Below are 17,131 nucleotides of genomic sequence, written 5' to 3' on the forward strand. Positions count from 1 at the left end.
CAACGTTTCAATAGGCATAATATATCTACGTGATAAACTTAATATTTCTTATTTGTATATGCATTTGAGGCCATCAATTTTTTATAAATTATGTGAACAAGTATTTTGGAATAATCATACTTAAGTACTTCTGGATTTCTTTTTAATTATTATTTCATTATTATTTTCTCCAAAAATGCATTTCTATTTAAGGTAGAGTATTTCTACAAACATTCAATATTTAGTAATAAAATATTTTTATCTAATATTTTAAGACTTTGAAATTATGTTTCCAATTTCTTGATTAAAAAATCTCTTAAAAGGGATACCTGAATGGCTCAGTCGGTTGAGTCGTTCGACTCTTGATTATGTCTCAGGTCATGATCCCAGGCTTGTGGGATTGAGCCGCTCTTGGGACTCCACACGGAGCATGAAGTCTGCTTAAAATTCTCTCTCTTTCTCCCTCTTCCCCTCTCCCCCACTCACACTCACGCCCTCTCTCTCAAATAAAATAAAATAATAAAAATAAAAATAATGCATAAAGTCTCATAAATATCATAAATAATATTATTCTCCATAGCATGCACATCTCCAGATGATAAGAATCTTAAAACTTCATTATTTATAGAAATTATATGTCATGTGTTCAATGCATATCAATTATATGGAGGTCAGTTTCTTTTTATCTTTCAAATACAATTTTTACCTGGACCAATAGAATATATGCACCGTAGCAGAAATATTTGAAATGTGTGTGTTTATGTATATGTATTTTTATATGCACTCCAACTCTGGAGAGAAGGTTTGGGTGGGTAGGTGGAAGAGAGAGAAAAGAAAGGAAGAAAAAATAATATTGAGGAAATATATAGTCTTGATTTAATAATGTTGGGATAGATCTAGAATGCCAACTATGAGTAATAAATGTCTGTGCATGTATTATATGTGTGTGCATGTGTATGTGTGTGTATTTGTGTGCATATATATTTGTGTGTGTGTGCGTGTGCGTGCGTGTGTGTGTATTCCAAATTTGAATGCCATTGCTGTGTAGCAAATTACCCCCAAACCCAGAGTTTTCAAAACAACAGTGATTTTGGAAATCAGGAAGTTTAGCAGGGCTTGTCTGAGTAATTATTTGATCCATGTGGCATTGGTCCCGTTACTTGGTGGCATTCAGTTGATACCTGGACTTGTACGGATGTGTAAAGATGTGTCTACTCATATGCCTAGTGCCTCAGTGAGAAAAGCTGGAGGAGCTCAGATGGATCTGTTGCCCTTTCTATCTCAGGGCTTCTCTATGTGCTCTCTCAGGCTGGGTAGCTAGACTACTTGCATGACAGCATATGGCTCTCAAAGACCAAGGGAGAAGTTTTCAGTACTTTTAAGTCCAGGGCATAAAATGCAATAATGTGACTTCCATTGTACTGCATTCATCAAATCAATCATAGTTCAGCCCTGATTAGCAGTATTGGTATTTGATTCCCTGCAAAAAGAATATAAACAGGTAATGGCCTCTTGGAGCAAGATGAATCTTTCCTTTCTAAGTTGACCACTCTTTCTTCTATTGTCCAAAAGACTCAATCCTTAGCTTTTGGGGTCACATCTTTCAGTTACCCAAAATTACCCACTATTTGTCTGACATCTTCTTGCCATTATTCAAAACTTGGATTCCAACGCTATCAGAATCCAGCCAGGACAAGGCGACCAGACATTGTTTCTGAAACACATTGTCAAGATGCAGACATATTCCCAAAATCCATTTCAGCCTCTTTGCAGCATTTTCTCTGATTTACTCAAAAGAAATCAGATAATCATAGGGAAGTGATTGTGACAGCAGACTCTGAATTCTAATTGTATGGACTGAATGTTGGCTATCTCAAACTTGACTGTCCTTGGGCAGTTTTCTTATCCTTTCTACTCTTGTAATCCTTTTTTTAATGGGATAATATGAATAACTTCCATAGGCATTTGATGTGAGAATCTAGTGTGATGATCAACATAAAGCATTATTCATAATGCTTGATAAATACTTAATAACTGCCTGTAGTTCCATCATTATCATCATCATCACCATTGAAATTTATTCCCAGATAGTTTTTTTAAGTCCATAGTTTATTTTATCCATATAGTGCTGTCTCATTATATTTTTGATGAATGGGGTAGTCATGCTGAAAGCCTGAAAATATATAAACTATTTGTCTTTCACAAATGCCCTGGCAGCCCTGTGATTTTATTAGTATGGTTATTAAATATATTAACTAGCAAGACTGATCTTTTGAAGTTATAGATCACATTGAAATACCAATAACAGATATAAAAATAAATAAAATAGGAAAAAAGAAAAAGTCAAAATCATTCAAAATAAGTATCTTTGATGATAGATCAATATAACGATATTCTCCTTAAATCTGTCTGATTTATGACTCTAAATCCACAGAGATGGTAACACTTACTTTTGTATGATGTTCCTCTCTCTTTTCTCTCTGCCTTTCTCCCTCTCCCTCCTCCCACCCTCTCTTTTGTCACTCTTTCAAAACAGGTCAAGCCTCTCTTGTAGACGCCACAGGTTAATTCTTTGAAATAATGTCACTGTAGTGTTAGGATTTTAATGTCAGGAAGTCCTGGGTTATATTTAAAGTTTTGTAAGTTTCTGGTCTAGGGAGAATTTTTTTTTAAGCTTTGAGCTTTTCCTCTCATGAAGTGTATGGGGAAAATATATGAGATATATATACCTGAAAGGAGAACCTAAGTCCATACTCAAAACTCGTGAATTCTTCCTCCTTTTATCCTCAGGAGAAATAAAATGCTTCACCATCAATTTTCAAGGTAGGAAGAGAAAAAATATAGAGGAGGAAAATTGAATCTTCCTACTAAAGCATAAAAATGTCTTCCTTCATGAATTTATGGTTGTTAATTCCATGAGTCATAGCTGGAGGCTAAATATGTCGAGGGGTTTTGTTTTTGTTTTAATTCTAGGATGCCAGTGTTTAATATAATACATATTTTTTCTTTAAAAATGAAATCAGTTATATAACAAAAATGGAAATAAATATCTGAAGTTAATCTGTTACCCACTGACACTTTAGAGTCTCAAATATGGGAAATGTAGCTCTAGAGATAACCTTGCATCTGCTCAGCCATAGCTAGTAGTAATAACATCTGACAAGTAGTGAAGCTTAGTCAGTCTTGACTTTACAGGGACAGCAACAAAGCTATTCAAACCACCAATCCCATGAGGAACAAAACAGAGAAACAGAGTATTTGAATCACTGAGAACCTAATCCCTACCATTCTCTTATGATCATTTTCCAGTGAATCCAATCTCTATAGCTATATACATTCAAAATCCTTTGTTCATGTCAGATGACCATGTAAGATGAACACACCTTCTTTACAAGGCGATCCTACTTCTACATTTACCCTTCCATAACCTACAAACATTCCATTCTGCCATAAAGTACTCTTTGGTCCATTCTCATCCATTTTGATAACTATGACCTATGAAATCTGGATTTTGTTTCTCACTTAATGAAATACATTTTCTGTATTACTTAACTTTACAGATTTGGATACCTATTTCCCTATCAGTAAATACCCTAATCATAACATTCTAATATCATAAGCTCTGTCTTATATGTGTCTGGATCCCACATTTTAAACAGAGCAGAAACATATTCAGCATATGTTGAATTGGTGATGAGTGAAGAAAATAGATTGCTGGAACTGTGTTGTTAATGGATACATATAGATTCAATGTCAATGAAGACAAGAAATTATGGAAGCCACATTATCCTTACAAAGTCAGAAAGGGAAATACAGAATATGTAGCAGTACATGATATACTAAATATTGAAACAAACAGCAGTCAAATAGCTAACATAAAGAATTTTCCAGATACCTAGAACACTACAGTAAGGAAGTTGGAAAGATGAATTATTACTACCAAGACTTTAAGTGTCATCATGTAAAAGATGACTAATGAAACTTCTAAACATTTCTAAATGTCTCAGTTGTTCATTTTTTTTAAAGAAACAGATATTCCAATGAAATAATGAGCATCTTGAGGACAGATATGTTGTCTTCTGAACTCTAGGTGAATATCTCAAATTTGATCATTCATGAGAATCACAGAAGGAACTTGCCACAAATACTGATCTTTGGGCCCACTTCCCGGGATTCTGATTAAGTAGATCAAAGGTGGCTTCCTTAAAGTTGCATGATAATTGGCATTCCATGTAATTCTGTTACTAAGTGCACTTGTATCACATTCAGGAAACAGTGGGACTCCAGTATATTTTAATATACATTAAGTAATGATATAATAGACTTCAAAATAATGAGGCATCAATTGGACAAATTAAGAAAACACACTTTTGAGTTCAAGTGCATAAGGTAGTTTAGACATGGAAGAAAACTTGTTTCTCTTATAAGTGCAAATACGTACCTTAGGTGTTTCTGTATGGATTTGAATGTGCATGCTGGTTTATTTGTTCTAACTTGTAGGAATTTTATTTTGCAGTCTTGTGAAGTATTATCTAATGAACTAGATTTGTACATTTCCATCTTAAGTTCTTTATAGTGGATAAAAATGCAAGAAAACATTTTGGAGAATATATTGTTATATAGGAATATCCTCAGTCAGGGAACAAAAACATATGGTAGGCCAGTGAGTCGGGTTCAACACCTAATGCTTATAACCACAGATGAGTTTTCAATGTTATGAACTTGTATTCAGCAGAGAGTAATTCCCAGTTACAGACCCCTACATATCATGGTGATTGGGAAGCGGTAGTCAGAAGGTAATTTGCAGGCAGTGGGGCACCTGCAATCGTTTACCAGGAAGCTAATAAGAAACAAAACAAAATGATACAAGGGTAATCATATCCTGTCGATTCAACCCAGCATCACAAGAGAATAAGAGGCAACATTTCCAGTTAAAATGTTTGAAGTAAACATTGCTAGTGAAGCTTATCCAACAAACATTCAGAATATGCCATTGCCAGTTGCCTAGCATGCATGGAAAGGACAGAGTTTACTTTAAAATAATCAAACAATGAAATAATTTTAGGTAATGTAGCTGCTCTGTATTTTTTCTTTAAAAATTTACTTACAGGCCATGTTGTAGATAAGTATGTCCATATTAAGTTTATGTGGAAGGCAAAAGTAAGTTACAGTACAATCGCCAGGTAGATGGATACATCACAGAAAAAGCCAAACAAACAAACAAACAAATATGATTTATTACTTGGAATGTGTAAATATAGTTTATCCGAGCCTTGCATAAGAGTGTAACCTTCACAGTTTTGAAAAATAAACATTACCATTGCATATTATTTGTCGTCTGTGTGCATGTATGTATTCCCATATGTATATTCATTTATTGGCAATGCAAGATGGAGATAAAAGGTAAAGAAATGTGTAAATACATAATGGTAGCACTTCATCTTTTGAGTTTTGTCTTTTCAAAGTGTCCTGTACCCACATGCATTGGACTCACCTGTGGGGCTTGTTAAGGCTGTTGGGCATGGTCAGTGAGAGGATGGTCCCTCCAATTGACCACAAACTGAACCCAGGCAATCAGAGGCTCCTCACTCTCTCTCTTGTCCTTGGAATAGGCTTTCCACCCACCATTCCCAGAGTGGAAACAGTTTTTAAGAAAGCAGCTTTGAGAGAGTAATGTGTTGTTGAGACTATCTAGACCATATATGTGACTAAACCCAGCTAAGGCCTCTATATAAACTTTTAGAAAAATTACTGGTGGGTGGGTATGGAGATACATTCATCCTACAGTTTGCCCAGATGAGTCTTATATGTAAGCTCCTTTGCTTATTAAAAATTCCACCTTCTGGGATGCCTGGGTGGCTCAGTTGGTTGACTGTGGACTCGTTTGCTGCTCACATCATGATCTCATGGTTCATGGGATTGAACCCACATTGGGCTCCATGCTGACAGCGTAGAGCCTGCTTGGGATTCTCTCTCTCTCCTTTCTCTTTGCCCCTCCCCTCAACTAATTTGTGTGACCCCACCCCCAATAAAATAAATGAGCATTAAAAAAATAAACAAAAACAAACATATCTGCCACCTACCTATTTGGAATGTTCTGCCTCTTTCTTTGGTCTCCCTGTTTGAGGCCTAATTTCTTAAATCATTGATGGAATGAATATTTGTGTACTTCCCCCCACCCCAATTCATTATGTTGAAATTCTAGCTCCCAATAGGGGCCCCTGGGTGGCTTAGTCAGTTGAGCATCAAACTTTGGCTCAGGTCATGATCTCACAGTTTATGGATTCCAGCCCCACGTTGGGCTCTGTGCTGACAGCTCAGAGCCTGGAGCCTGCTTAGAATTCTGTGTTTCCCTCTCTCTCTGCCCCTCCCCTACTCTCTCTCTTTTTCTCCCTCTCAAAAATAAACATTAAAAAAATTTTTAAGGTAATTAGTTTTAGATTAGGTCATGAGAGTGGGGCCCTCAAGACAGGATTAGTAGATTTATAAGAAGTCGAAGAGAGCAATCTTTCTCTTTTTCTTTCTCCCTGTGCACAAACTGAGGGAAAGCCATAGGAAAACATAGTGAGTAGGCAGTTGCCTGCCTGCAAGCCAGGAAGAGAGCTCTCACCAGGAACCTGGCACCTTGATCTTCCCAGTCCCTAAAAAGTGTGTGAAATAAGTCTCTATGGCTAAAGCAAGGCAGCCTAAGCATAAGAATGCAGTAGTCAATTAGAGCTGTAAGTAGGCCAGACCCACTCCAAATCACTAAATCAGAGACCCTAGGGCCTGGGTCCAAGGCAATCTCAAGGGAGTATTGAATCAAAGTCAAGTTTGAAAGCCACTAGCAATATTGTAAAAATGAAGCTAACTGAATAAATGATCACCCACACTGGTACACTGTTTAGAATGAAAGGGAGTGCTTTAATAGTTAAGCAAAGACAGGGATATTCTGAAAATGACTTGGGAAAACCAGCACATAAATATCCCTTTGAGTAGATAGCTTCACATTTAACTCGTAAAGTAATTTTGCTTAATGTTTTCCTATTTTAAAATGTAGCATCTTGGGGCACCTGGGTGGCTCAGTCGGTTGAGCGTCCGACTTCGGCTCAGGTCACGATCTCACGGTTCCTGAGTTCGGGCCCCGCGTCGGGCTCTGGGCTGATGGCTCGGAGCCTGGAGCCTGCTTCCGATTCTGTGTCTCCCTCTCTCTCTGCCCCTCCCCAATTCATGCTCTGTCTCTCTCTGTCCCAAAAATAAATAAACGTTAAAAAAAATTTTTAAATGTAGCATCCTGAGAAAAGTGGAGCAAAATCAATATGTATATGTGTATGTGTGTGTACATGTGTGTGTACATGTGTGTATATGAGTGTAAGTACATATGTGTATGTGTGCGTGTGTGTGTGTGTGTGTGTGTACTTATTCAAAATATATATTTAATTCTGTAAAAAAGCCGGCTATTGTGCTAAGCATTGAGAATGGAAAGTAACTTATGATTACTTTTTAACTTGTTTTTCTTTTTATTTTCATTTCTTTCCCAAATTATTGGGAAAGTATGTTTGCCATTTTTTTCCTATCTTCTTTAAACATTGTTTATATTTGCTAGTAAATTTATCAAATCTCAATATTTATAAAAACAATTTAATACTGATTAAATATCTATGCAAATGATTACCAACATGGACGAAAGATTGTTCATCCATGATGGTAGAACTAATCTCTTAATAGATGGACAGAACAAGAAGAGTTCATGATAATTCTGGCTGCTTGGAGTGTGTACAGAAGTCTTCTGCAGGGTGAGAGGGATCAAGGAGCAGGAAGGAACATTCAGATTTTGTTACAAGATCTTGCAATCTTGGATCAGGGATGTTAAAACTTTTTTGAACCAATACTATCCATCTGCAAGTAATCAGGTAATATGCTAGTATTTTAAACTATAAAATTAGAATGTGTTTTATATTGTTTAAACTTAATAATCGATTCCTCTGGAACAATTTGTGACATTTGCTTAAGAAATAATGCATTCAGGGGCGCCTGGGTAGCTCAATTGGTTAAGCATCTGGCTTCGGCTCAGGTCACAATCTCACCATCTGTGAGTTCAGGCCCCGCATCAGGCTCTGTGCTTGCGGCTCAGAGCCTGGAACCCACTTCGGATTCTGTGTCTCCCTCTCTCTGCCCCTCCCCTGCTCACGTTCTGCCTCTCTCTCTCTCAAAAATAAACATTTAAAAATTTAAAAAAAGTAAATATTTCATTCAGTGATACCATTTATCATTTTATACTGAAAAATGCACAATCTTATCACTTAGCTTAAATAAAAGCTATGCGGATTAGTAAAGAAGAAAAAATTGATCTCAGTTCACAGATGACACAATTGTATGTGTAGAAAATCCTAAGGAATCAACAACCACAACAAAACGTCCTGGAACCAATAAGCATTATAACAAGATTTCAGGATACACGGTTATATAAAAATAATTTTCTTATATACCAACAATGAAAAAGTGGAAAATGATTTTAAAACATAATGCCATTTAGGTTAGCTTCCTTCCAAAAGAAATACTCAGTAATAAATCTAACAAAGTAGATACAAAATTGTTATGAGTAAAACTACAAAATTAGGATGAAAGAAACAAAGAACTAAATAAATGGACAGATATTTCATGTTCCTTAATTGAAGACTCAATATTGTGAAGATGTCAATTCTTCCAGTGATATCTATAGCTATGATGGAATGCCAATCCAAATCTCAGCAAGTTATTTCGTGGATATTGACAAACTGATTCTAAAGTTAATGTGTAGAGGCAAAGACCCAGAATAGTCAAGACAATATTTAAGAAGAAAAAGTTGAAATACTGATACTATCTGACTTTAGGATTTACTACAAACTATAGTAATCAAGAGAGTGTGGTGTTGATGAAAAATAGACAAACATATAAATAGATCAGAATAGAAATTACAGAGGGGCACCTGGGTGGCTTAGTCGGTTGGGCATCTGACCAGCTCAGGTCATGATCTAACCGTTGGTGGGTTCAAGCCCCATGTCAGGCTCTGTGCCAAAATCTCAGAGCCTGAAGCCTGCTTCAGATTCTCCCTCTCTCTCTCTACAACTCCCCTGCTCACACTCTGTCTCTCTCTGTCTCTCAAAAATAAATAAAAATGTTTAAAAAATATTTTAAGAATAGAAATTCCAGAGATAGACCCTTGTACATATAGGCAACTGATCTCTGACAAAGGAGCAAAGATAATACAATGGAATAAAATCATCTTTTCAGTAAATGGTTTGAGATGAATTGATATCATATGCAGAAACAATAAAATGACATAGACATTACATCCTTAGAAAAAGTAACTCATGATGTATCAGAGACCTAAATATGAAACACAAAACTTTAAAATTCCTGAAAGTTGGAGGATGCCTCAGGGACTCGGTTGAGTGCCTGACTCTTGATTTCAGATCAGATCATGATTCAGGGTTGCAGGATTGAGCCCCATGTCGGGCTCTGAACTGAGCATGGAACCTGTTTAAGATCCTCTCTCTCTCCCTTTGCCTTTCTCCCCTGCTTGTGCTCTTTCTGTCTCTCTCTCTCTAAATAGATGATAGATAGATAGATAGATAGATAGATAGATAGATAGATAGATAGATAGAAAGATAAGTACAATTCCCACCTGGTAACATAGATGAAAACTAGGTGACCTTGGGTGTGGCAATGACTTTTTATATACAATACCAAAATAATGAACTGTGACAGAAATAATAATCTGGACTCCTCCCCCCCAAAAAAATTGTTTTCATTCTACACTGTGAAAGATACTGTGAAGAGAATGAGGAGATAAATCATGTCCCGGCAGAAAGTATTTACAAAAGACAAATCTCATAAAGGACTGTTATATAAAATATACCACAAACTCTTAAAATTCAACAATAATAAAACAACTCAGCTTACAAAATGGACAAAAAACCTAACAGACATCTCACCAAATAAGACCTACTTATGGGAGTAAGAATTTGAAAAATGGCCCGACATCATCTGCCAGGGAAATAAATATGAAAACAAGACACTACTATACGCCTAATACAATGACCAAAATTTGGAACATTGACCAACAAATGTTGGTCAAGATATGAAGCCACAGGAACTCTCATTTACTGTTGTTAGGAATGCAAAATAATATAGCCACTTTGACAGTTTGACATTGTCTTTCAAAACTAAACAGACTTTTACCATGTGATCCAGTAATTATGCTCCTTGATATTTACTCAAGGAGTTAAAAACTTATTTCCAAACAAAAACCAGTAGACAGGTGTTTATAGCAGTTTCACTCATAATCACCAAAACTCAGAAACCACCAAGATGTCTGTTAGCAGGTGAACGTATAAACAACTGCATACCCGAAGAATGCAGTATTATTTAGCACTAAAACTAAATGAGCTCTCAAGCCATGAAAAGACATGGAGAATCCTTAAATATCTATTACCAAGTGAAGAAGACAATCTGAAAAGACCACATACTATCAACTTTATGGAGAAGGCAAAGTTACAGGGATAGTAAGGGCAAAATTACAGAAAAAGTAAAAAGATCAATGACTGCGAGGCATTGAAGGAGGGAGAGATGAATAGGTAGATCAGAAAAGATTTCAAGGCAGTAAAACTATAACTGAGGACTTTGGGTGATAATGATGTGTCAGTGTTGGTTAATCAATTATAGCAAATGCACCGTTCTAATTCAGGATGTTGGTAGTGGGAGAAAATGTGTGTTTGTGTGGCAAGGGAGGAATAAGGAGAGGGTAGACAGTAACTGTACTTTCTTCTCAATTTTTCTGTGGACCTAAATCTGCTCTAAAAAAGTCTATTTGGAAGGACAAAAGTTACTGTGCATTGGCGGTGTTCTAGGCTGCCCCACTTACGCGCATCTGGGCAATGTGTTAGAAAAAGATTACTGTATTCTACAGCAATTTGACAAGCATTCTCCATTTACCTATGTGCCCTTGGGGTAGGTCATAGCTAAGCACATCCACTGGAGCACCCTCAAGAGAACTCTGAGTTTCAGTGGGTTCGTAGACAGTCATTTCTGGGAAGTATGTGTCAATTCTGGATACACTGTTTGCTTTCTATAAGCAAATGTGGCTGACAAGCTTCTTCTCATTTTCTGTCAGACACACCTATATTATAAAAGAAGGGATATAATGGGAATGGAATAAAATTATTGAAATGTATACTCTAAAACAGGGGTTGGGCTGATTTCTCTTCTCTGATTCTCTTAAATGAATAGCATTCAAATTGTGTAAATGTATTGGGGCGCCAGGGTGGCTCTGTTGGTTAAGCATCTGACCTTTGATTGCGGCTCAGGTCACGAGTCTCAGGGTTCATGGGTCAAAGCCCCATGTTGGGCTCTGCACTGACAGTGTGGAGCCTGCTTGGGATTTTCTTTCTTTCTCTCTCTCTCTCTCTCTCTCTCCCTCTCTCTCTGTCTCAAATTGTGTAAATATATCTATCTTTCAGTTTGTTTTTTTTTTAATTTTTTTTAACATTTATTTATTTTTGAGACAGAGAGAGAGCTTGAACAGGGGAGGGTCAGAGAAAGATGGAGACACAGAATCTGAAACAGGCTTCAGGCTCTGAGCTGTCAGCACAGAGCCCGATGCGGAGCTCGAACCCACGGACCGCGAGATCATGACCTGAGCGGAAGTCTGACGCTTAACCGACTGAGCCACCCAGGCGCCCCTATATCTTTCACTTTGTAATGATTGATTTTGCTATTATATTTTTATATCCAGCAAATGACACTTAAAGATTCCATTGTAAAAAATTATCCTTCTCAAACTTCTACACACCAGAGGCATGTCCCATTTATAGTGTATTTTTTTCAGAACATCTTTATTTTTTTCAAATAATAGAAAGTATATGTTTCTTTCATAAAATATTTTCATAAAGTCTCAGCTTGTTCATTTCTGCATCGATTCAATTCCTTCTTATATAATTATCATACGTGATAAAACATTGTTCTTTGTATTAAGGATGCTTGAGGCTTTTTCATATGCATGAATTAGATGAATCATTTATTACCATATTATTATAATTTCTTTTGATAAGAATAATTTTCATTTCTATTTAGCTTCAGGAAAATTTTCCTGAACTCCCTCAATTAAAAATTCACAAATATTGAAAGTTGTGGGATCACTTTTCCTGGTTCCTGAGGCCCTGCTCTCAAAGTCATTACACATATAATCAATTCAGTAAAACAACAAAAAAAACCTGCTGTAGTGTTGTATGTTCTGAACAACTGATTGACGGATCCTTTCCACCTTTGAAAGACTACTTTCAGTTTGAATATACGTACAACCCTATGTTCTTTAATTACATCAACATATTGTCTGTAAAACTGTGTTAAACTCTATAGTGAGCAGTTTTTATAATTGCCACTGTGCTATGAATTATACTGCTAACTAATCACTGGTGTGATTGGTCAAAGCTATTGGTCCCTTCTCAAAAAGAATATGATCCAAATATTTTTAGTAAAAGTAAAAAGGTGGTTGTTAAATGTTGTCCTATGTATGGAGTAGCAAATACGTTTATATTTTACATGCATATATAATATAAATGTAAATACATATCTATCTATATACAAATATACTTATTTATAATATAGCTCATCTACATGAGGACTTTTTTTTATAATATAGTTAATAGTCCTTGGCCCTCTGGAAAATGTGTTTCCATTTTAAATTTAAGGCTCTATCGACAAAGCTATCTAATTTGTGTGTGTGCACATGTACTTCTGTGTCATACAAATGGAGATATAACACATAACATTTTTTATCTCTTTATTGAATCCAAGTAATACTTCATAAAAGACTACCTTTAATGTCTCCTTTGGCACTGTGAAATAAAGCCTGTGACTTTTACCTGTGATTTTTGGAATCCATTTCATTACTTTATTTTGCTTAGGTACTTAGATCTAGTTCTTACTGTAGCTGTCATTTCCTGATAAAAATAGTGAGTTTCTTCATCTTGATAAATGTTAAAATGACTCTTGTCTATAATCTTTGTTCAAGTATCCACAATTCTTCCATGTTTTCCAGCATCCAACTTTGACAGTCCTGACAGGAAGCTATGTAAATTTTTCTCTAAAGAGGAAAATTAACCTCTTCTCAAATCATCTTAACTGACGTTTTTGAGGAGCACAACTTGTGAAATATTTAGTATTCCAGCACGAGTACAAGCTTGGGCAACGGGGCTGTTCTGCAAGGCACCCCGAGGAACGCAAAAGAATGGGCATCTTAATTTACCACGAATAGAATGGTTTGAGACACGTGGTTGCCAATGAAGGGGTCAAATGGGGTGGTTTTCGTAACATGTTTAAGGTACTGTTTGTCTCAGAAGTGGCTTTCTCACAAAAGTATTTCATTTAAAAATGCACTTCTGAAAATATGCAGAAAAAAAGCTGGCTCTGTGGCTCAATGAAACTATGGGGGAAAAACGATACATCTGTGCTATTTCTCATTTAATATATAATCTGTACTGTTTTGTTTAAAATATGTTACAGGAGTTATTAGAACTGCCTTACATAATATGGACAGAGAAGCCAGAGAACACTATTCAGTGGTCATTCAAGCCAAAGACATGGCTGGGCAAGTTGGAGGACTTTCAGGGTCGACAACGGTCAACATCACCCTGACTGATGTCAATGACAACCCCCCACGGTTTCCTCAAAGTATGTACTTGTTTCTTATGATTTACATTCATCACTCTTCATACACGTAAAACAAAATGAAATACTTACATATGTAATATCATGTCACCGTTCGCTAAAATGGGAATATTTTGTTTTTGTGCTGATTTCCCTTGTCTAAACAAGAGTAAGGAAATCACTCCACTTATTGTCTTCTGAACCTGGTGGTTAATTGTCACTGTGTTTAAAAAATATTGTTTCAGGTGGCATTACAGTTAAATATTAAAAGTGATACAGTGGTCCTGAGAAATGATATCTTGCATTTGCTAAAGCAGTTATGTATTACTAAGGCATATAGGGAGATATCCAAAATACATTCTGAGGTGAACATTCTACTCTTGCAAAATAAAATTGCATATGTGCTTTCTGTGACAGAAATTGAAAAAAAAATCTTCATGTTATACATGAATGTGCTACACACACACACACACACACACACACACACACATACACACACACCACCCCGAAGCAAGGTGCGGCTAATTCCATAAGGTGGGCTCTCAGAGTAGAAGATGAACTTTGTGAATGGAGGGCACAAACTTTCAGACAATTCAGGGGGAGAAGATGTCAGTTCCGTGAGTGTGAAAAGAAATGGTGTTTATGACTTCCTCATAGTGGGAAAGAAATATTTTTCACTCTTTCTAATGTGGTAGAAACTGCGGATGACATTTTATAGAATAATCTGTAATTATCCTAAAAGTCCTGTAGGGGTGCTATGCCCTTCTGATCCATGATGTTTAAAAACTATAATAAAGTAGATACGATGGTATGTCAACACAGGCTCTTCACAAGTATGTGTGAAATGCCTTCGCTCGCTGTGTCTCTTACTATTTCTCTCTGAACACTCTGGAAGAGCCACAGTTGAGTACTGCCTGTTTCCAAAACATCTTGCACATTCTTGATTCAACGCAGAATTTTCCACACTCACATTTCTCTGTTTATAAGCTCTGTTAAAATTTTCTCTGAAGTCTGTTGCAGAATTAACAGTTAATAAATCCTTGTTTTCTGTTACGTGGCACTTTAATGTTTTATTTATTTCCATAGGTACTATGAGTCTAAGTAAGAATGATGCTTGAATTGTCTATGTAAATTTAAATGTTCAGATCAGTGCCCAGCTCTTGATAGATGGTTATTAGATCAATGAGTGAATGAGTTGAATTTTAATATTTTGTCAAACTACCACTGTGAAAAGATATCCAAGTCAAGTACATAGGTAGAATCAATTTTAAAATATTGGTTCTAGAGATAGACTGTGTGACCTGATTCATTCGTGTGTCCTTTGCTCTATGAAGAAAGTAGGTTTAGAAGAAAATTAAAAATCATTGATAAGTCCACCTGGCATTAAACCACAAAATTAAATTTTAAATCATTTTACAAATTACATTGTATTTTTGTATTTATTTTATCACTTGGTCCATACAATGTTCATATATACATACAGCACTCTAAGACAACTGCTATTCTTTTATAGGATAAGGACACTGAGGTTCAAAGAATTTGTAATGTAATGAACAATAAGCTACACTCAGTCGAACATAAACTTTATTATAGTTTACAACAACAACTCATCTATTTCAAGTAGATCCCACCATGACTCTTTTAAAGATATATGTTAATATCATAGTTCCTAAAAGAATGAGACTCGAGTGATACACTATCAGAATTCAATAAATGCTTGGTCATGATACAAATAGCATCTCTCACGCTTTCTCTGCCTCCTTCTCTCCCTCCTTCTCTCCCTCCTTCTCTCCATAAACTAAGTTTTAAATTTACAAGCCCATTAAAATTGATTTTCAAAATAAACAGAAAATTTTGATTGTGATAAATATAGCATAATGATACATAATTTTATTTTTTAAAGTTTATTTATTTGGGGGGGGGGGGAGGCAGAGAGAGAGATGGACAGAGGATCCAAGCGGGCTCTGTGCTGACAGCAACGAGCCCAGTGTGGGGCTTGAACTCATGGACTGTGAGATCATGACCTGAGTCGAAGTCAGCAACTCAACTGACTGAACCACCCAGGCACCCCTTATTTTGATTAATAACAAGGTTATTGTTGAAATATCAGTTTATGATGAAAACAAGTATTTTATCTGACAAAGAAACAGAATACATGTATACTCTCTGAGTGAACTCAGTGTATCTATGGGGATCTCCCTTTCTTCAGTCAGTAACAGGTCTCAACCCTGTCACGCTGTGAGATGCACTTAGAGTTTAGAAACAGAGATGCTATATACCCAGAACCTCACACTCCGACTTGCTGAAGAGATTGTTTAATCTGTAATCCCATCGGACTAAGCACAACGCTACTTTTAAAATTTTAGTGTCACCATAACAAGAGTAGCTTGCAGTAAATTATTTTTTAATTTACCTGTAATCATCATGAGTCATCAAATGGCTACCCATGTAATGGGAAACTCTGTAAATGCTTAGAGGAAAATGTGATATGTTATGAGGACTTGTGTTACGAAGCACAAATCTTTATACAATTCAACTTAGGTAAAGATTATATCCAGCCGTCAAATGGATCCAGTAATTTGCACCTCTTCAGATGTGTAACATTTTCACAGGTCTCCTTCTGATTTCTTTCTCACATCGCCTGTCTCAAGCAGCCATTGTTCTTACACCAGTACTGTGATCCACTCTGGTGTAAACACCTGCACACAAAACTTTGCAGAATATTCCTTCAAAGCATTTTTCCCTTTTTTCTTTCTTCGGTTAACCTACCACGCCCCGAGAAAGTGAATCAGTTTGTTATGTCTTGTATATCAGTTTGTTATAGCTTAATTTAAGGTTATCGTTGTATTTTAACTTAAAATAAATTGGCTCTGAGTGACTTTGAAAACTCAGGAACGAACCAGACTGATAAGTTGCTTTACAAAGTCTCTACACTAGGGAGTTGCAAACCAAGCGGCCTAGGATGCAAGGCAAATAAAGATCCAGACGGAAGCAGGCTGCCCGTCAGGGTCAGGGAGGCAGAGGACAGAATAGACACCAGTTGGTACTTGCCCATCTGAGAGGACAGCCACTGCTCAGTTATAGGTAATGCCTGCATGTGGCCAGGAAAACGTTAAGGAGGGAGCCACTTGCAAGTCTCCCAGTGAAAGAACAAATCAGGCCTTCTATGGCTTGAATCTTTACTCAAAGAGGACAAGGGATGCCCAGTTCTCCTTCACAGAAAACTTTTGGGGTATGAAATTCCTCCATATTAGTCTTTCTGTTGAAAGGAATATATTGCACGTTGTAAGATTCTTGCCATGCCCTGTTGTGGCTTTGACTATGTTACAGTTTATTACACTTATTGCTTAATTTATTCTTAGGTAGGTAAAAAGTCCCTGACCTCCATTTTTCTGTATAAATAATATGCATATAAATATCGATAACTTACATGAAAATTCATAAAGCAAACATTCTGTATCCTAAATGAAGGGATCTGTATTTT

At 36.4% G+C, this 17,131-nt stretch overlaps 1 protein-coding gene across 9 annotated transcripts in view; it reads left to right on the forward strand.

Annotated features, from left to right (window-relative positions):
- CDH18 (cadherin 18) overlaps window positions 1-17,131 on the forward strand; it is a 1,009,468-nt gene that overhangs the window by 877,897 nt on the left and 114,440 nt on the right. For 8 of the 9 annotated variants that reach the window (XM_045038559.1, XM_045038553.1, XM_045038573.1 and 5 more), the window contains one exon: window positions 13,504-13,671. The exons of the other annotated variant lie outside the window; for it this stretch is intronic. In XM_045038559.1, coding sequence (XP_044894494.1) covers window positions 13,504-13,671 — 168 coding nt within the window. The remainder of the gene's footprint in view (window positions 1-13,503; window positions 13,672-17,131) is intronic. 9 annotated transcript variants of the gene reach the window in all.

Source organism: Felis catus, chromosome A1 (assembly GCF_018350175.1).
Source record: "Felis catus isolate Fca126 chromosome A1, F.catus_Fca126_mat1.0, whole genome shotgun sequence".
NCBI classification, from domain to species: Eukaryota; Metazoa; Chordata; class Mammalia; order Carnivora; family Felidae; genus Felis; species Felis catus.